Consider the following 22280-nt stretch of genomic DNA (forward strand, 5'->3'; position numbering starts at 1 on the left):
TTTGAGGGAAGGTGAGGTCTCCTCTCAGGGCAGGAAAACAAACTTCTTCTCCTCTCTCGCAGCTACGTTGGCAGTTCAATCCCGACCGTGTGGCGGCTCGTCGGCCCTTTAGCTGCCAAAGTCGCTGCTAGAAACAAAAACCTGGACAACAGTTCACCAGCGTGTCATTGATTTCCCGCCCTGCGCCCTCCTTCTCCTCCTCCTCGTTGAACCTCCTTCTCCTCCCTCCACTCATCTAGTCCTTTTTCTCCTCCTCCTTCTTATCCTCCTCCTCGGTGGGGTAGGAGTGCCAGGTGAGGCGCTCCTCGTAGAACGAGATGACCACCTGGGGACATTTGACGTTGGCCTCCTTTGCTGGGACGAGGTCGGCCTCATCAGAGTTCTTCCTGTTAAGTTCCAGAGAGAGAGAGCGAGCGAGCGAGCGGGAGAGAGAGGGGACAACAAAGGATTAAACAATGAGCACAGAATTTCTTTCCTCTCTGTTTTTTAGTTTGTCAGCTCTGGATGCCATCAGGGTTATAATTTTTGATTTTGAAGATTGTGGCGTCTTTCTCTGGAGCATCTTTAACGGCTTTGCATCCCTAAAACCTGCAGAAACTGAAGGTTATGTTATAGTGCTCTCACACTCCGGGTGAGCTGAGGTTAGACTTCCCCTTGACATCACTGAGCTCTCTCTCTTCCTCTTTAATGAACAAGCTTCTTTTGTGGATCACAGACAGTCCATGGATGATAAAATACTTGAAGATATAATGAAAGTGTTGTGTTCATCACCCCTTGTCTGACAGGGATAGTCTCCCGCTGTGAGGTGTATGTGTGAACAACCAGATCAGGAGCAGTGTTTCCCCTACCATTATAGTGGGGGGTCGCACCCCCCTGGAGGTTAAGTAAATTTAAGTACTTTTAAAAAAAAAATTTTTTTTAAAGATTTATTTTTGGGCTTTTTGTGCCTTTATTGTAGAGATAGGATAGTGGATAGAGTCGGAAATCAGGGAAAGAAGTCATTTAAGGATACCTTTCTGATAGAAAAGGACAGCTGTCATTAAAAGTAACACATGAACACCAAGATTCCTTCAAGTGTTTGTGTCGTCGTGTCGGCTTGTCCCCACCCCCCCCCCCAACGCTGTAAACCTAGGGAAAACACTGAGGAGGATTCAGGGACTCCTGAAATTAATAGAAATAGAAACCTCCTGTGGTCATATTGTGGGATCCCCATGTTTGTATAGCATACAAAAAAGTGTCACCGATAACCTTAAATTAGGAAGAGGGAAAAGATTGAAGCTAGAGCGGTCAGCTGCATAAACAGTTAAGCTTCTAGCTATTAAGATGTTTTTATTTTACAAGTTCAGAGAGTCTCTTTCCATTTCTAATACATTATAAACTAGTGTTTCAATTTTGTTTGTTATGAAGCAGCTCTTAAAAGGACCTGGGGACGCTGGAAACTCAAACTTCTCCCGATGACTGCGTTGCTGAGAAAGAAATGGTGAGTGATCTCTAAAATCCCAACAAAGGGAGAGTGAATCCACCTTAAAGGCTTTATATGTGATTTTTTGATCCAGCAGATGTCACCCTTGAGCACCAGCATGAAACCAAAACAACTCGCACTGCATTGTTGTGTTAGCATGCTAATGCTAGTGACCTTTATTATGCTCGTATCGTCACACTGCATGTCAATTTACCTGAAATGAGCGTGATCTAGAAACACAGTTAAGCAGTGAGTACAGTATGTTATTCTTCTTTTCTCTAGTCCCTCAATTAAACAACTTTTATACGTGAGGGGATACAATGTAAACAAACTGAAGATAGGACTCTGAAACTCTGAAAACATCACAGACAGTGGGACTCGGGTGTTACACCCATTGTAGACAGTCATGACTCAGAGTTATTTTCAGAGGATATACTTGATTTATATTATATTTAAGAGTGAAAAATCACACATAAAGCCTTTAAAGCCACCTGAATGAACAAACTGAGAGTGCAGACCCACCACTTCATGAGGAACATCAGCTCGCCGCTGGAGTCCGTCGCTCCGATGATCCTCTCCGGCTGCAGCCCTCTGCCGAACCCTCGAGCCTTCTCACCCTGGAGGAAGAACATAAAAGAACCTTTGTGTTTAGGATCTCCTTTAATTGAGTTTTTCTGGCTAACTGCAGGGAGTTTAGTCTCTCTCCTCTGCTCACCTCCTCCTTCTTCTTCTTGCTCCCTCGCTCCTCAGAGTCTCCCGCGGCCTCGCTCGTAGCTTTCCGCTTGCCCTCCTTCTTCTTCTCCTCCTTCTCTCTGTGTTTCGTCATGTACTCTGCGATGAGGTCCGGGCAGTCGAGGTTCTCCGCAGGCTCCCACGTGTTGTCCTCCCTGCAGACGGGACGGATGAATGAACAATGACTTAGTTCAAGGTAAGTCTGTTTGTGATCAGCCAATCAGCTCTTCTTACTCGTTTCCTATTAATGTTAGTGTTGTATCGTTAAATTGTCAGCCGCTTGATTCAATGGTTTCCTTCTCGAGTGTGCAGCGAGCGACGCACTGTGATCCTACGTCTTTACCCAGACGTCACATTTCTATTTTCATTCCTGTCACTCAAATGGACAAAGGAACTCTACAAGGTGCATAAATAATAACTACACCTGTGATTGAAATGTTGAGCTTTGACTCGAGTCAACTCTTTGACTTTTAACTTTATTTAGCCCTCTCAGTTGATTATTGAACGAGCCTGAGTGATTTCAGCTCATCAAAACAAAGCCCCACACTTCAGTTTGTCCACCTTCAAAATAAAAGCACCAGATGTCACTGCTTGCAAAGAGAAAACTGAAAATCATAGACGCAGTGTGGACAGCGAGCGTCCGTTGCTGCGTGATGCTACATGATATCTAACAACCGTGTGCTAATGGGAAGCAGAATGAGGAAGATGTGTAAATTCCTCATGTAAAATTACAATCCTATTCTATTTGATGAATAGATTTCTACTGCTATATTGTACATTTTGGAGCAACTGTAACGATCGAATTTCCCTCTGGGATCAATAAAGTATTTCTAATTCTGATAAATTGCAGACACCTTGAGACAAAAATTTAAAATAACTAATAAAAATGGAACCGTCCCCTCTCTTCCTGGACTCGTACTCACTCTGAGAAGCCCTTCCATTTCAGCAGGAACTCCGCCTTGCCTTTCACCACTCGGCGGTCCAGAACCTTCTCCACCACATACTCCTCCTCTTCCTCCTCCTCAGCCGGTGCTGGATCTGCTGCAGCTGCAGCCGGATCCGCCGGTGGCGGCGGCGCTGCTGCTGCTGCTGCTGCTGCTGCTGCAGCGGCTGGTTCAGCTGCTGGAGCTGCTGCAGCTGCAGGCTCCTCCTCCTCAACCTTCTTGGCCTTCTTTCCTGCGACGGTCGCCAGCTTGACGTCTGCTGAGGGCGCCTCTGGTGGACGAAGAGGACGCAATCAGAAATTTACACAGAATAACCCGCAATACTCAGACTTTATCAACATCAGAGCGCGCAGAGCGGAAACCAAATGAACAAGGAGACCTCAGAAAGACAAAGCGACATGTTTGCACTTTGTTCTCTTTGTCACCACATCATCTTCTGGTTCTCTTGTGACGCCATGAGCAGCTAAGTTCACGCTCCAGAGACGGATCCAGTGTGGCAGGCTGCACCCCGCACGACCCAGCAACACTGTGGCACTGACGGAACGCATAGCGCAAGGACTATATGGAAAGGCAGTAGACTTACCACGAGCTACCAGAGTCTGAAACGACGGTTTAAGCTCCTGTAGGAGACACGAGTTCGTTTGACATCGACCTCGAAAGACAAAAATGGTATTCGAGTTATCGGGAAAAGAACCAAGAAACCCGTGATCATGGTGTCGCCTCGCCGTACACACATGTACCTTTGCCTTTTTCGATGCAGTTTTTGCAACATTTCCAAAATATTGTAGCCTCAAGTTTTGAGGTAACTGGTTGGCTAGGTTTCAGTCTCTCTTGTTTTTAGTTCGATCCCTCAGCTCATGCAGCGACACAGCCGATGAGTCCTTGGTCAAGACACTTAACCCCATGTTGCTCTCTCTGCCTGGTCGGCAGCTTATTAATGTGTATGAATCAATTAGTTAGAACAAGGGATGTAACGATTCACTAAACTCACAATATGATTTATTTTACAAAATGAGACTGTAGAGAAATGATTGAAAAACATTCCATTAGGGGCTGCAGACCCGCTTGTCCGTGTGGTCGATTAAATGCTGCATCATGTTGGTCGTGCTATTTGTGTAGTTCCCAGTCTTCTTGTAATATTTAGACAAAGTTTTTGTCTCGTCTGTTATCTTCTCACCTCTTTCGTTTTCTGTCTTTGGGAAGCCAAAATGCTTCCACACCTCTGATTTAAAAGACAGTGGTGCGTCCTTAATTTCTAAATCTTGCTCTACAGCTGCTGACGCTCAACATATAATTGCAACTCATTTTTTAGAGTACCGATGTGAATCTTGACAACGTTTAATCGATTTATCACGATTAATCTTTACATACCTAGTTAGAACTGATAGTCACTTTACGTAGAGGCCTCAATTCTATTTTCCATTTTTATCAGAATATTTTTAAAACTCGTTAAAAATTCGTTGCTCAGATTGGTTAATTAGAACCAATCAGGCCGCGGTGGGCGGGACATAAAGGCCCATCATGAGCCCCGCCCCTCTCTGCAGGCTGCAGCCAAGTAACCTTAAAGACCAGGCCACACGGGGGGGGAACTTTAAGATTACCCAAGCGGGTCTTAGTTCTCGGCACAGCATTCCCCGTCAGCACAGGCGAACGTGAATTATTAATTGAAGTCAATTTACAACCGAAAATGTGTCTGTAAGGAGAACAGCGGATGTAGGTGTTGTGTGCGGTTTGGTAGAGAAGCAGAAAAACGCCCCCTTCACATGCTCGCGAGCATCGTTGAGCGTGATTAACAGCATGAAAAGATAAAAGCACGCCGATACTTCTCGCACACATTTAGCCACATGTGCAGAGTATGTTTGTGTTTTAAAAGTGGCGACGGTGCCGGTTAACCGATTCATGAGAGGCGGAGCAGCCAGCGTGATCAACGGTTTCGAACATCATGCATGCACGCGCTGTCTGTCTGCCTCGCGTGCACCTCTGAACACTTTTACGATCGGTAAAAACAAGTTCGGGCAATTTCTTTCACTTTCTTTGGTCACATTATCCATCAAAAAAACGAACACATGAGCAGCGAGACGACCCGGGCGGCCTGCCCCCACGACAAGAGGGCAACATGGCTGGCGTTTGCGCCTTCAACAGCGAGCTAGCACGAGCCTTACCTTTGCAGAGAATGCTTCGGAGCGCTGATTGGGCAGACGGTAGGCCCGAGAGACAACACCGCGATGTGTCGGTCTGTCGAGGAGAGTCAGTCAGCGGCGACACAAATCTACCCGAGGGGCTGTGCCGCGAGGTTCGGTTCAGATTATCTTCAATGTGCACTGCGATAGAACAACACAATGGCCTGCGCGTCGCTAAACAACCAGAAACGATCCCGTTCTGCCCGCCAACACCGCCGGAAATTACGTAAGTAGGCAGTTTGGTCCGCAGGGGATTGTGGGAAGTGTAGTTTTGCCAGCTATATTGTGGGGCCCCATAACCCGAGTTTAGAGGTATTTTTTAAACTTCACTTTGTTAAGAAGCTTTAAACAATACATCTATAGACACCTGTAACATCTTACAGTCTGATGTATTTTATTGTTTTATTTTTCACGATTGTGAGTACAGGATAACTTTTTCTAATCCGTTTTTCAGTTTGTGTTTTTCCTTTTTTTTTATGAAGCACTTAATAATTCACCTTAAGAACACAGAGCTGAGTTTGAACACATGCTTGAGTCAGAGTATTTTCACACATTTAGGTGGTCCAACAGCACTAGGTAAGAAAACAGCACCAAAAGACAAATAGAGCCAAATATTGAATGATGGGGAGGAGTAAACATATAAAATTAAAATGCACAAGGTAAAATAAAAGATTTTATTCAGAAACATGATGAATATGTCTAATAAAGTTATTAAAATGTCATAACACAGTGAAGAGATTTACTGGTTCAAAATAAATTGTGACTTGAACTGATTTCCATGTATGCCCACATTGCTTTGATTAATTATTTATTGGCTCTAATCTCATTAATCTCCTTCAGTTTCGGAATGCAAGAGGACATATCACCTTATTTTATTTTGTTCTAAAAATATTAAATAAGGCTAACTGCACTTATATGCTGCACAAGACAGCAGGTTCAGTGGTCGGTTAAATGTGTTTATATTCATATAAATAAATGACTTAAACGGGAGTTACTTTCCAATTTTACATGAAGTGTATTACATTCACGTGTAAGATTCTATAAATGGATGAAACGCTAAACCGGAAGTGCAACATGATTTTATTTTGAAATGTTTTGCGTGTATTTCTAGTCCGGACGGTGGAGGAGCCTCTCAGTGGAGGTCTACAGAGGTAGGAGCTGACAGCAAAAGGTTTGCAGCCAGACTGTCTTGGTAGAGGAGAGTACTGGGAGGCTGGACCTGGACATTATGGTTAAACAGAGACCGGAAGTAGCGGACTAATAGGATGCGGTTCTGAGGTGAGCACCAACTCTTATTAAACTTACACCATCAGATTGATTAGGTTGCTGCACAGAACATGCTCTGTTAATATTTACAGTCTATGGTTCTGGTTGAGTTTGTGATTTCCGGTGTGAAACAAAATGAGCTTTGAGTTCTTCACAATAATATTTAACTTTGCACCGACGTCTGGATGGATGGATGGGTACTTTAATAATCCTTTGCATTACACCGTCACAGCAGCAGCTGAAATCACAGTCAAGACACCACACAAAAATACTAACAAATACCATTTAGGTACATAAAATCAAGACATCAAAAATACTAAGATCAGTCTAAACTTCTTTTGGAGATATTAATATTTAAACAAGTAGGAAAACAGTGACAGCAGCTTTATATTAGGATTCATTGAGATTTCACACTAAAGAAAGAAGTAGACAGTAAAAGTTGAAAATACAGAAGTAATGTGGTAATAACTTGTTGGGATCGACCCAGTTCTGTTTTATATTTCCCCTTTTTTTCTTTCTTTTTCTTTTTTTTTTACATCTGAACTTGTTTGTAAAGATTGAACAGTGAGTTTTGTTACTAGATGAACTCCTCAATGAAGTGCATTAACTTTTATTTCCATAAACATTACATTCTACAATTCTATTATTCACTTAGCAGACTCTTTTATCCAAAGCGACGTACATCAGAGAGTAAGTACAACACAAGCAAGGATCTAGAAAAAAGGGAACAATGTCAGTAAGAGCAAACGATGAGCTGACAGGAAGTGACCAGAGGCAAAGCAGAACATTGAGGGCAGTTCTTGAGAGCTCTAATCAGTATAGAAACCATCTTATAAGTCGTCGTTATCAATCATCAATAATATTGAGACCATCATCATTAATTTAGTAGGTATTCATGAAAGAGCTGGGTCTTTAGCTTTCTCTTAAAGGTGCAGAGGGACTCTGCAGATTGAATGGAGTTTGGAAGTTCATTCCACCACCGGGGGGCGACAGAGGAGAAGAGTTTAGTCAGCGTCTTAGGACCCTGTTGTGAAGGTTGGATCAGACGCCTTTCATTGGCAGAGCGTAGTGGGCGGGAAGGAGTGTAGACCTGGATGAGAGAGTTAAAGTAAGGAGGAGACGTTTTTGTTGCTGTTTTGTAAGTGAGCAGCAGAGTTTTAAATTTGATGCGAGCAGTAACTGGGAGCCAGTGTAAGGAGATGAACAGCAGAGTGACATGTGCTCTTTTAGGAAGGTTGAAGACCAGTCGTCCTGCTGCATTTTGTATCATTTGCAGAGGTTTGATGTGCAAGTTCCCCAGCGCGGAGAACGGCTTGTTTTGAGGAAAATACGAATGTAGCTCACAGTCTATCTTGTTGTGATTGCAGAGAGGTGTTGGTTTTGTAAAAGCAAGCCAAATCTGTGAATATATTTCTAACTTTACTGAAGTTATTCCTTGCGCCGAAACAGATGACAAGACTTTAACATCCGTTTTAAATGTCTTTCTGAGACAATATAACGGTGACGGTGCGCAAGCAAAGCAGTTATGACCTTGTAATTAAGTCCAAGGTTAGAATATAGCTCAACTAAATCCTGTACTGTCATTTTTATCACAAGAACACAGAAGGCTAAGACTGACTGGTTTCCGTTGTGCACCTGATATCTGGTGCCCACGAGAAACATGTATTTTTATTTTTTCTGCCTATGTCCCTTTAGGGGCTCCGTAGTTTGTAGACAGACTGGAGACTCATGTCAGTGTTACAGAAACATGGTGAAGTGTATTTTTCATCATATGTGACTGATTAAGGTTGTCATAACGTGGGATACTTCAATCTGGCAGAGGAATGAATCCATTCAGTTACGGCAGCATCAGTGACCATGATGTCGAGACAGCTTAAAAGAAGGCCAGCTTTGTGTCTCTGTAAACTCCAGATTCATGCTTTACATGACATATTATTATGTCTCTCGTTCCAGGTTGTTGCACAGATATCCGAACTGTCCTTTGAGATCAGGGCACAGCAATGGCGTCACATGTGGAGCTCCTCTTTGGAGTCCTGCAGGATTTGGGGAACGAGGAGCTCAAACAGTTACAGTGGTTCCTGAGGCAGCCTGGCGTCGTAGATGGCTTCCCAGCGATCCCGAAGAGCGAGCTGGAGGAGGCGGACATGCAGGACACGGTGAATCTGATGGTGCAGACTTACGGCCTCCCTGCCGCTCTGCACGTCACAGCGGAGGTCCTGAAGAAGATCAGCAGGAATGATTTAGTGGAGCATTTATCCAAGAGTGCATCTGAACCCAACAGTGAGTCCTCAAAATATTCTTTAGAGGTTGTGAAATGATCTATAAGGAATCATTAGCTCCTCTTATTGGGGTTAAAGGTCATGAACTGAATCAAAGCCATAGCAACAGTCATGTGCCTGGATTTACATTATTATCCAAACACCCTATCTCTCTTTACCTCCTCTCTCTCTCTCTCTCTCAGATGTTGTTGCTGATGCGAGAGCGACCTCAGAGAATACAGGAGCATCTTCTGAGCAGCTCACAGTTCATCTTCTCCCTCCAACATCTGTCACCCAGGCTGAAGGTAAAGCTGTTTCACACTTTGGACAGACAACATCATGTCTTCCAGCCTGAAGCATCTGAACTTTTCCATTTCATTTTGGGATCAGTTCTAAAGTTGTAGCACACCCAAGTGCTAAGTAAATATAACACTTTGCAGATGTCAGGATGGATTTAGCCATCCTGACATCTCCCATTAGTTTGTTAGCTGCTTTTATGAAGCCTCCAGTTTGACAATTTGGCCACTGTCATGATGGTTCTTTTGCAACCGGAAGTGACCATATTTGGATGAGAGGGTGGAGCTTTAGGGGTTAGCAAATATGAATTGGTCAAATTTCTGTGCCCATGGCTAATTCATTAGCTGGCAATCGAGTTGGAAAACAAATCATGTTTCCCAATGAATGAGATTGTATTTACAGTGGTAGCTGACTAGAGGTCTTTACTGGAGCTGCAGTGTGTCCTGCATTGTTGTGTTAGGGGGCTAATGTTGGCACACTGTATTTAGCTCGTAGCTTTACACTGCATTAAAATTTTCTTAGACTGACCCGTGATCTTAAAACGCTTACATGACATCCAAATAATCAGTGAGTATGTTCTTCTTCTTCTCTCTAGTTCTTGACTAAAACAGCTTTTATACACAAGGGGAGGAGCCGGCCATCCCGTCCATGTTAACAGGGCTCTGACAACAACACAGCCAGCAGGACTCGAGCTTCTCTCTCATTGTAGACAGTCATGACTCAGAGACATTTACACAGGATAGACTGGATTTCTGATATATTTATGTGTAACATGTTACCCTTACTCCACACAGTTGTTGTTGGTGCAAAGACCGAAACCCCCGAGACGCATCACATTTTACCAACGCATGCTGCAGTCAAACCTCCAGAACAAGTTTATGTGTACACCAGAGGGGTTGGAAAAGCAGAGGGATAAGAAACTTGTGAATGAGATCTACACAGAGCTCTACATCATAGACAGGAATGATGTAGATGTTAACAAGCAGCATGAAGTCGGACATATTGAGATGACATCAAGAAAACCAGGAGGAGCCGAGAGAGCCATCCAGCACAACGACATTTTCCAACACCGCTCTGGACACAGACAAACATACCTGTAAGAACTGTCCTGACCAATGGGATTGCGGGAATCGGTAAAACGTTCCTAGTTTATAAGTTCATCCTGGACTGGGCTGAAGGACGAGCCAATCAAAACGTGCACCTCATATTCCCCTTCACCTTCCGCCAGCTGAATTTACTGAGCGGGAGAAGGTTTCGTTTAGCAGAGCTCATTCACACCTGTATCAGGGAAAGTCGAGATATCACAGAGGAGGCTCTGAATGACATCTTTACAAACCTTCAGGCTTCAGGAAACACCAACTATGGCAAAAGTACATTTAAACTTCTCTTTGTGCTCGATGGGCTGGATGAAAGTCGTCTGCAGCTCGACTTCAGTGAGCAGGTAGAACGTGCAGTGGATGAGCCACTGTTGGTGAATGAACTGCTGGCAAACCTCATGAAAGGGAAGCTTCTCCCATCTGCTCGCCTCTGGATAACCACACGACCTGCGGCGGCCAATCAGATCCCTCTGGACTCTGTTGACATCATGACAGAGGTGAGAGGGTTCACTGACACTCAGAAGGAGGAATACTTCAGGAAGAGATTCAGCGACGAGGAGCAGGCAACAAGAATCATCTCCCACATCAAGACGTCACGCAGCCTCCACATCATGTGCCACATCCCTGTTTTCTGCTGGATCACCGCTACAGTTTTTAAGAAAATGTTTGGAGAAGATGAGAGCAAAGAAATCCCTCAAACTCTGACGGAGATGTACATCAAGTTCCTTATGTTTCAGATCAAGCAGACGGAACAGAAGTACGGCAAAGTTAGAAACTTCAAAGTCATACATTCACTTGCAAAGCTCGCCTTCCACGAGTTACAGAGAGGACATTTGATCTTCTATGAATCCGACTTGAGAAGCAGCGGTATTTGTTCCAATAAAGCGTCGGTGTACTCCGGTGTGTTCACACAGATCTTGAAAGAAGAAGACAGGCTGAACGAAGATAAGATGTTCTGCTTTGTGCATCTGAGCATTCATGAGTTTTTGGCAGCTGTTTTCGTTGTCCTCTCAGCCATCAATAACAAGAAAGATGTGATGGCTCAACCACAAACACCCCTGCAAACACTGCAGATGGTTTTCAGGAAATCAACCATTACCAATGTCTGTATGAAAGCTGTGGACAAGGCCTTGCAGAGTCCCAATGGACACCTGGACTTGTTCCTACGCTTCCTCCTTGGTCTTTCGTTGCAGTCGAATCAGGATCTTCTACAGGGTTTGCTGAAAGAAGGAGAACACAGTGCAGACACCCAGAAGAAACTAGTGGCATACATCAAAGAGAAGATTAGGGAGAACTCTTCTCCGGAAAGATGCATTAACCTTTTCCACTGTCTGAGTGAGCTGAAGGACAGCTCGCTGGTCGAGGAGGTCCGACATTACCTGAGAACAGACAGTCTCTCCACTGCCAACCTTTGTCCCGCTCAGTGGTCAGCCCTGGTCTATTTGTTACTGTCTTCTGATGAAGACCTTGATGTGTTTGACCTGAAGAAATACTCCAGATCAGAGGAGGTTCTTCTGAGAATGCTGCCGCTGGTCAAAGTCTCAACGACTGCTCTGTAAGAACCTGTTATAACTTATGAAGGATTTCGGGATATTGAAAGTGTTCTTCTTCCTGATAGTAGTCCGATTAGTACCTTCCACGAGCGGTCCTGTAGTCCATTCAGGGAGCACTCATGTCACTGTGCTTTGTTTTCCATACCTTTCTTATCCCTCTTTGTCTGATTTTTAAACAGGCTGGACAAATGTGAGCTCTCTCAGCAGTCTTGTGAAGCTCTGGCTTCAGTTCTCAGGTCCTCTGGAGGTCTGAAGAACCTGGACCTGAGTTACAACAACCTGCAGGATAAAGGTTTTTTGTTCCTCTCTGCTGGACTGAAGAGTCCACACTGTAAGCTGGAAAATCTAAAGTGAGTTTTTCTGAACCTTCTAAAAAAACACTCTGCTTTTCATTATTTACTGCTCTTTATGTAATAACCCTCTTCATACAATGGTCTGGGTGAATACTTGATTCTGATTGGCTGAATGGTGTCAATTAACGATTAAAAATGGTGTTACACACAATAGTAACACGCAGGAAGTACACTGCACCTCTGAACCATCTGATACTGGGGATCAAAGTATTATGTCACAGCATTATCCCATTCACATTCAGCTCTCTGCTTCAGGCTGACCACAGTAAATATGGCTGACCATTCTTCTCTCTTGGGGCCAGATTTACTAAGCTCCCAATTAAAGAGTCCTAAATTGCGTGTTCACTCCAAAAGTTTGCACGTTTGGTTGGTGGGCGTTTTGCGGATGATCTACGAAATTTTGTGTGAATGACAACAGGTGCAACCCTTGTGGAGGCGGTAGTATTTAAGTTAGGCTTTTGCGTGTTCTACTGGTTTAGATCATGGATAGTTTGGACAGAAAACAGGATGACTGCAAGCGCAAAATAGGTATTAGTGGGAGAGGCAAATAAATGCACAATACTTTCAAGTTATAGGAGATAAATCTGAATATTACAAAGAAAATTTTGGTTATAAGAAAACACCGGCATTAAACAGGGCCTCTCTTTTCTTCCCTTAATCTTAAGAATGACGTGTCATACATTGCGCAGGAGGTGCGAGCTGTGTCCTCTGTGGCACAGACGCTCTACACTCGCAGTTGTTGCGTACCAGATAGCTGGCCAGCGCTGTGTCTGATTGTGTAAGCTAATACCAGGCGACAACAACACACCACGAGTTTTGAGCTGGGTTTACTGAAATTGCTTCCAGTTTCCAAGTTGGGGTTATGACTTCAGGGGCGTTTGGGATGACATATTAGACTCCCATCTTGGAATTTCCGATTTCGAAGATCTAACCGACTTCTGAGATCAAACTATCATGTTGTGTGTTGCTATTGCCTGGGAGCTAACAAAAAAAGGTACTCCTGGAGGCGTCCATGTTGATTGTCCAACATGTTTTCCAACTTGTTACTGGAACTCGGGTGTGACGTGATTCCCAGCTTGGACATCCGACTTCCAAGGTAAAAGAAACCCACCATCTGCTCAGAGTTGACCACAGTAAACATGGCTGACCAATTGTTGGTAAAAAGCTTAATTTTCATATTCAGATGTTCCGAACATGTTAGCTACTTCCCTAGCTAACATGATGCTAAATTAAATGACATTTACTGTGCATCAACTTTACACTAATGATTCATGAACTGTCTCATGCAGGTTGGCATGCTGTAAGTTGAAGGAGAAAAGCTGTGCTGTAATGGCCTCGGTCCTGACCTCTGACATGTACGATCCAGTTTTTTCATAAGAATTATAATGCTTGTTATTATTTAATGTCATGTCATTGATGCTGCAACATTTCAAAACTGTCAAACAGAACATATAAAGTTATTGCTGTATGCATACGGACTGTGTTTCTGTCTTTGTCGAAGATCTTCTTTGCTAACGGAGCCCCACTATGTGGGGGAATACTGCAGTCTGAGGGACCTGGACCTGAGTCACAATGACCTGACGGATTCTGGACTGGAGTTGCTCTGTGATGGACTGAAGAGTCCACGCTGTAGACTGGAAACTCTCAGGTCTGTTCACTTCACTACAGGGTCTGGGGACGTGCTTCCCTGGAAACTCTAATGAGATAATGTTAGTGCATGGTCACTTCACCAACCCTCTGCTTTAAGCAACATATTTCCCCTAACACAGAATTTGTTGGATTAAATCTCTTTCAGGCTCAGTCTTTGTGGCCTGACTCAGAGAGGCTGTGTAAGCCTGAGCTCAGTTCTCAGCTCCAAGTCCTGCAGTCTGAGAGAACTGGACCTGAGTAACAACGACCTGGAGAGTTCAGGAGTGCAGCAGCTGTCTGATGGTCTGGGGAGTCCAAACTGTATCCTGGAAACACTCAGGTCAGTAAGCTTCACTAAACCTTCACTCCTGCATGAAAGTGGTGATGTGCATGGATGATGTGCTCTGTGCAGGCTGTCAGGATGTATGATCAAAGAGGAGGGCTGTGCTGCTTTGGCCTCGGCTCTGAGCATCAACCCCTCCCACCTCAGAGAGCTGGACCTGAGCTACAACACTCCCGGAGACTTGGGGGAGACCCGGCTCTCTGCGGGACTGGACAACCCAGAGTGGAAACTGGAAATCCTGAGGTACTGCTAATGAGTTTAAGTTTTCAATCTCGAGTGTCAAGTCTTCTTTAATATAGCATGATGTTCATTTAAGTCCTGTTTCCACCGTCCAAAGTTTGGAATGGTAACAAAATAACCGATCCGTACCGTCCTACTTTTTTGCTACCCTTCTGTTGGGGTGCGAAGCGTACGGATCCGCCCCTAAAGGGTGGAGCTAGACTCACTGCAGTCCACATGTTGCTGCCATGGCACCTGAATGATGTCTTTTTCAGACTGAATTTAAAGACACTAGATTTACTTTAAAGCTTTTATTTCTTTAAAGTAGAGTTTAATATGTATCAACATATTCAGATATGAATAAGGAATAATCAGGATATCTCGTCTCCTTCTGTTGCAGAGTCGATCACTGTGGAGAGATCAAGTTCCTGTACGGGCCGCGAAAATGTGAGTCTGATTTGTGAGAACTCGTTCGACATTTCTACACCACCGCCATTGACCATGAACATGAAAACATGCTGTTTCGAATCATTCTACTAAAACACAAACCGCTTAAACCACAAGTGTTTATTCCAGAGTCCTTTCTGTTTTTAATGCAGGGACGTCCGAGGGCGTGAAAATCACCACCATCCAATTCCGTTTTTCTGCCTTGTTCAACGATCTTAGGCTGGAGTATCACTAGACGTTTATAGACCCAAATCGTAAATAATCCAGATCGGGCTTTCTCTGACAGAATACAAGCAACAGCCAATAAGAGCGAGCAGACTGGGAAGCGTCACTAACCAGATGTTGTGTCACTTTAACATCTCACAAACATGTCAGCAAACACAACTGAGCCCCGAGTCTAGGGGAAGAAGAGCAGCTTGTGTAACTATGGCAACAACACAAGTGAGTTTATAACGTCTCATGAAGACAAACCATTGTCCTTCAAGTCAACGTTTTATTACACATCTTATTTTTTTAATTTTTAATTTTTTTAAGATTTATTTTTGGACTGTTTTGTGCCTTTAATGGATGGATAGGACAGTGGATAGAGTCGGAAATTAGGGAGAGAGAGTGGGGAATGACATGTGGGAAGGAGGCCACAGGTGGGAGGTGAACCAGGGCTGCCCGCTTGAGACGACAGCCTCCGTACATGGGGCGTGCGCACTAACTACTGCGCAACCAGCACCCCATTACATGTCTTTTTTGTGAGATCTTGTGTCTGTGGACTCGTTATTACAAACAGCAGATGCGGTCTCGCGGCCTCGCCTCTCGGAGTCGTCTAGTGTGTGCGTTCAGAGGATTAAAAGTGTTAAACATAAGTTGTAACTTTCCTTATGACCTTTTTACAATCAGTTGGGATTTAAAAAACAATCTCGTTTGTAGCCCGCCTTATATAGTTTAGATGAAGAAATACACAGATTCTTTGCAATTTTATTACAAAGAACATTTTACTTGAAGGAGCAGTATGTAACTCTGACCCCTAGTGTTCAAAATGGGTACTGCAGTCCAGATTCTAAACATTGTAGAGAGCTGTCCCCCCCCCCCCCCCTAGAGTCGATGCTCACGCAGGTTGCCATGTGGTGGACACTGAAGCTTCAGTGTTTAGCCAGCTCTGCACCGGTCTGTAAACCTTTCTGCGTTCTAACCTCTCTCCATTTTTCAAAAGCATCTCCAATATTGGTCCTAGTTTGAGCACGTTTCTGCTCGTGGAGCTTATTAGAAACATGCAGAGGCTTTTTAGGTCGGGTACAATCACTTCTATCTGAACCAGTTCTTTTGCCCGCTTCCATTGCTGCAACACCTGTTGGTTTGACCTGATAACTGCTCTCATATCTGGCAAACCGAGGGGCATCCAAAACGGCCGTGTGGGGGGGGTGTCTTAGAACCGCCTACCTTCTCTGGTCCAAACAAATCCAGAGCATTCAGGACCAGAATCTAAAGTTAGAAGGAGGACATACTGGCTGCTGCATTGTTGTCAGAGAAGCCAGCACTTCAACATGTTTCCTTAATGTCTCATCATATAGTAAGGTACCTTTATCATTTCACTCTCTACACATCTCACTGATTGGACCTTTAAATTGTTGCACCATTTCTCAGTGTAGTTAACCCCTCCCGGTCTATACCTCAGATAAACTCAGCCTCTCTGCAATGTTCTTATATACACATTCATGTTACTCAGCTGTTGACAGTTAACCTTAATGACAGCGAGATGTTCCACCAGTTGTTTTTCTTTAACTCGTCTTTGTTAATTCTCACATTTCAAAAGTCTGTTCTCTCTTCTGTCAGACGCCTGTGAGCTCACACTGGACACGAACACAGCAAACACGAATTTCAAGCTGTCTGAAGGGGACCGAAAGGTGACATATGTGACACAGGAGCAGCCGTATCCGGATCACCCGGACAGGTTTCAGTTCCAGTACCAGGTCCTGTGTACGACTGGTCTGACCGGGCGCTGTTACTGGGAGGTGGAGTGGAATGGAGACGTTTCTGTGGGAGTCTCTTACAGAGGCATCAACAGGAAAGGAAGGGATTACAACTCTCTGCTCGGGTGGAATGATCAGTCCTGGAGCTTCATCTGCAACGCTCCCGCTGCCCTGCACAACAAGCGTACGGTCGTGTCTGCTGCGTCGGCCCGCTCCCGCAGAGTGGCGGTGTATCTTGACTGGCCTGCGGGGATTCTGTCCTTCTACAATGTCTCCTTTAACACCCTGACACGCCTCCACACCTTCCACTGCGCCTTCACTGAGCCTCTCTACCCTGCTTTCAGGGTTTTTGGTATGTATTCATACGTGTTATTGTGAGTGGCGGTGTTCAGATATCGTATGATGGAGACAAATTAAATCTACAGAAGACTGGCATGTTTTAAATGTAAAGCATGAGTCCCCGTGAGCTGTCAACGCCATAGACTGTTTGAAAAGATGGAGAACATGAACGCTCCTTTAATGTGGACCCAAAACACTGAGCACTCCCCTACTGACTGGCTGCAGTATAGGTCATAAGCTCTGCCTCCCCATGATTGACAGCTGTGTTGACGAATGAGGTTCCTGCTTTGTGCACCAGATGATCAGAGTATAGAAGCAGCGGTGAGAGGAGACGTAACAAACACTAACAGAAGAGTCATTGAACTTTCCATAACCGCCCCATGTCTGCTTCAAACCGACACGAGAATCTGTCCTGCTGTGGACTGAACCCAGCTGAGGGACCTTTGACCTTTAAACAGGAAGTGAAATGAGAGTTTTTAAGTAAGCAGCAGAGGCGGGACTTTAATTCTTTTTACTGCACAGACTTTGGCTCAAAAAGAGTGAATGTTGGTGCCCGTCACGTGGTTATGTTCACTCATGGAGGACGCAGAGACGGGTCCAATGTCTCATTATGATTATTGCATGTTGCCTCGACGACACCTCCTCGTCTCCTCCACCTCGTCTTCTCACCTCCTTGTCTCCTCACCTCCTCGTCTCCCATCTCAGATTGGAGTGAGTAATATTCAAGGACAGGAGACGAGGAAAGGAATGAAGGATACACATATGAAGTGATGATGAGAATGTACTACAGCAGAGACAAATTTCATAAATGTGATGACCTTTAGAGACGGAACAAAAGAAGGGGGGGGGGGGTTTCACTTCCTCCCCTCATTACAAAGGGGCGTAAGTATCGCGGATTGAAACGGCAGACTGAAACGGACCAAGACTTTCTAATAGAAATTGTAATTGAGATGCACATCCCTAGCATTGATGAAGCTTCTTAGCTCTGTTGGAATTAAAATTACCCAGAATTCCTTGAGTTTGACACATGTTTCAGTATCAGATCATTTTATTCTCTTGATGATGTCACTCACCTTGAAAACAGCCAAGAAAGAGTCATAAAACAGACGAAATGTTTATGAAAATAAAATCAAGCACAGGAGTGATTAAGACTTTTTATTATTATTTTTATATGCTATTTTCAGGTCAAACAAGCATATGAAATGATAAAGATCAGAGAAGAAAAAGCATACATTTTTTAATTTAAAAATGTAATTTATTCCAGTTTAAAATACTTTTAAAAATATAGCCTTTATGCATACACTCGGAGCCTTCATGCGTATTTATTTATTTGGCATATATCAATATTAAAGAATATATATTCATTTTTATAAAATGTCAGATATTTATATTATCAATCCAAACATTCGCCTGTACAAAGAAACAATATTATTTATATTTAAACGATATAATTAAAAAAATGTCAAGTATTCAAATAAAACCAGACATTTTTGTTATATCAGCTATATTAGCTTTATATTTCTAGATTTAATTTAGATATTTAATCAATCCTTTCTTATTATTTTATTCTTTTAAACATAAATGTTGAAATGACCCTCGTGTCATTTCAAAATAAAACCTTTTTTAAAAACATATTAACAGAAACACTAACTGTCTCAACGACCATCTATAATAATAATAATTATTATTATTTGATTATTTGATTATATAACGGAGTATATTGGGTGATGCTGGCGCTGTGTGTGCAGTTCCCCTTCTCTCCACCAGGTGGCGCCTGGGAGTCACAGCGCCACGCTCCGCTGCTTCTAAACTTCTGACTTTCTTTATAATTCAGTTTTTAAGACCCTGAACACAGAAGAGTTTGTGAACTCTCAGAGGCAAACTGATGCTGCTACTTCCTGTCACGTGATATTGTTGAGCTCCAACCCTTTGATCACATACTTGAGTCAGAGTATTTTCACACATTTAGGTGGTCCAACAGCACCAGGTAAGAAAACAGCACCAAAAGACAAATAGAGCCAAATATTGAATGATGGGGAGGAGTAAACATATAAAATTAAAATACACAAGGTAAAATAAAAGATTTTATTCAGAAACCTGATAAAATATGTCTAATAAAGTTATTAAAATGCCATAACACATAACAAGAGATTTACTGGTTCAAAATAAATTGTGACTTTAACTGATTTCCATGTATGCCCACATTGCTTTGATTAATTATTTATTGGCTCTAATCTCATTAATCCCCTTCAGTTTCAGAATGACATATCAGTTTATTTTATTTTGTTCTAAAAATATTAAATAAGGCTAACTGCACTTATATGCTGCACAAGACAGGAGGTTCAGTGGTCGGTTAAATGTGTTTATATTTATATAAATAAATGACTTAAACGGGAGTTACTTTCCAATTTTACATGAAGTATATTACATTCACGTGTAAGATTCTATAAATGGTTGAAACGCTAAACCGGAAGTGCAACATGATTTTATTTTGAAATGTTTTGCGTGTATTTCTAGTCCGGACAGTGGAGGAGCCTCTCAGTGGAGGTCTACAGAGGTAGGAACTGCGGTCAAGCCAGCCGCTCCTCGCTTTTACATGGCGAAGTGAGCCGCCCCTAAATTTGAAGTGCCCACGTATTCTGATCTTTATGGTAATGCTCCGGACTCCAGCGCGAGCAGAGAGAGAGAGCGATGAAGTGAAGTGCTAAATGCCTAGGTCTTACCATAAAACTGACTATGAGATATACGTGTATGAAACGGGAGCAAACAAAATACTGTTCAGGGAATAGCTTCGGAGGTCGGTGAAATTAGTTTGAGAATAATACTGCGAGTCTGCGATAACTTCCGTTTTTCAAAATAAGGTGTTTTCCTGGGAAAAAAATATATGTTCTTCCATAAGTAGACAATGATTCTGATATGGGTGGACTTACTACGTCCTAAACTACATGCACAAGTAATATGAAGTACTTTTGCTGTGTACTTTTTGAGAAATCCACTGTCAAAGTCCTTTATAAATCACTATAATGAATCTTTTTTATGACTTTGATGTCTTGTAAAAAATAATTTTTCCATAAGTAGAAAATGATTCTGATATGGTTGGACTTAATACTTCCTATAATACATGCACCTGTACTATGAAGTACTTTTACTGTGTACTTTTTGAGAAATCCACTGTCAAAGTCCCTTATAAATCACGATAATGAGTCTTTTTTTCTGACTTTGATGTCTTGTAAAAAATAATTTTTCCATAAGTAGAAAATGATTCTGATATGGTTGGACTTAATACTTCCTATAATACATGCACCTGTACTATGAAGTACTTTTACTGTGTACTTTTTGAGAAATCCACTGTCAAAGTCCCTTATAAATCACGATAATGATTCTTCCATAAGTAGAAAATGATTTAGTGCTTTATAATGGACTTTGACAGTGGATTTCTCATAAAGTACACAGTAAAAGTACTTCATATTACTTGTGCACGTAGTCTAGGAAGTACTAAGTCCAACCATATCAGAATCATTTTCTACTTATGGAAGAATTATTTTTTACAAGACATCAAAGTCATAAAAAAGACTCATTATAGTGATTTATAAAGGACTTTGACAGTGGATTTCTCAAAATCAGAATATCAGAATCATTTTCTACTTATGGGAGATTTTTTTTGTCTGGAAAAGGAGATTAATAACGGGTCAAAATCGCTCTCTCTGTCTGTTACTCCTGCTCGCTCTGCAGTCCGCAGCATTTACCATAAAGATCAGAATACGTGGGCACTTAAAATTTAGGGGCGGCTCACTTCACCATGTAAGCTCGAGGAGCGGCTGGCTTGACCGCAGTAGGTAGGAGCTGACAGCAAAAGGTTTGCAGCCAGACTGTCTTGGTAGAGGAGAGTACTGGGAGGCTGGACCTAGACATTATGGTTAAACAGAGACCGGAAGTAGCGGACTAATATTATGCGGTTCTGAGGTGAGCACCAACTCTTATTAAACTTACACCATCAGATTGATTAGATTGCTGCACAGAACATGCTCTGTTAATATTTACAGTCTATGGTTCTGTTTGATTTTGTGATTTCCGGTGTGAAACAAAATGAGCTTTGAGTTCTTCACAATAATATTTAACTTTGCACCGACGTCTGGATGGATGGATGGGTACTTTAATAATCCTTTGCATTACACCGTCACAGCAGCAGCTGAAATCACAGTCAAGACACCACACAAAAATACTAACAAATACCGTTTAGGTACATAAAATCAAGACATCAAAAATACTAAGATCAGTCTAAACTTCTTTTGGAGATATTAATATTTAAACAAGTAGGAAAACAGTGACAGCAGCTTTATATTATGATTCATTGAGATTTCACACTAAAGAAAGAAGTAGAGAGTAAAAGTTGAACATACAGAAGTAATGTGGTAATAACTTGTTGGGATTGACCCAGTTCTGTTTTATATTTCCCCTTTTTTGTCTTTCTTCCTTTTTTTTTTTTACATCTGAACTTGTTTGTAAAGATTGAACAGTGAGTTTTGTTACTAGATGAACTCCTCAATGAAGTGCATTAACCTTTATTTCCATAAACATTACAAATGATTATTATTAAAGTTGTAAGTGATGAAAGAGATTATCTGACTGATTTTTCAAGTGTGTTAAAATCCTATTTCTAATACTTCCCGGGTTCTGGTGTCTCGATTCTCTGAGATATAGGTCAAAGTCAATCCAAGAGAAGCCGTTTGTTTTACAGCAGTGAGTAAAACAATAAAAAGATCTGAGATTCAAACACATAAAGAACACTGAAGTCTATTGTAAATATTGGCATTTAATTACAGGGTCACAACGTAACATCCTCCATATGAACATTTTATGCTCTAATTGCTATTCCAGTGTTTAATTGCACACTTGTTTTACGCTATAATTAGGAATATTACAACTCTCAGAATGTGATATGAATCTTTATTACCCAGTTTGTTTGTCAAGGAGAGTACTGATAAAATGCCAAAGTGAGAAGGCTTTTTTCTATGGTACTATCTTTAAAACCAATAAAGAAATGTAGGACAATAACGTCAGCAGTTTTAAAGAAGTTACAGGAAGCAGAACCCAGACATGAACACTCACAGCACGTTCTGTTTGCATTTAAAGGTGACATATCCTCCTCCTCCTCTTCAGTGTAAATAAGTCTCAGAGCACCTCAAAATATGTGTCTGTG

The 22280-nt window shown here is 42.5% G+C and overlaps 2 protein-coding genes and 1 pseudogene across 2 annotated transcripts in view; 2 read left to right on the forward strand and 1 right to left on the reverse strand.

The window, feature by feature from the left end:
• Nucleotides 1-22280, forward strand: part of praf2 (PRA1 domain family, member 2) — a 72628-nt gene that overhangs the window by 23750 nt on the left and 26598 nt on the right. The gene's annotated exons all lie outside the window — the stretch shown is intronic.
• Nucleotides 215-6545, reverse strand: cbx1a (chromobox homolog 1a (HP1 beta homolog Drosophila)). The gene is made up of 6 exons (XM_061026981.1): nt 6538-6545; nt 5301-5596; nt 3118-3409; nt 2178-2349; nt 1985-2079; nt 215-386 (listed from the first exon to the last, which is right to left on the reverse strand). Exons 1-6 carry the CDS (start codon nt 6543-6545, stop codon nt 236-238), a joined length of 1014 nt encoding a protein of 337 aa, XP_060882964.1. The 3' UTR covers nt 215-235.
• Nucleotides 6447-18208, forward strand: LOC132954107 (NACHT, LRR and PYD domains-containing protein 12-like; annotated as a pseudogene).

Source organism: Labrus mixtus, chromosome 20 (genome assembly GCF_963584025.1).
Source record: "Labrus mixtus chromosome 20, fLabMix1.1, whole genome shotgun sequence".
Lineage (NCBI taxonomy): Eukaryota > Metazoa > Chordata > Actinopteri > Labriformes > Labridae > Labrus > Labrus mixtus.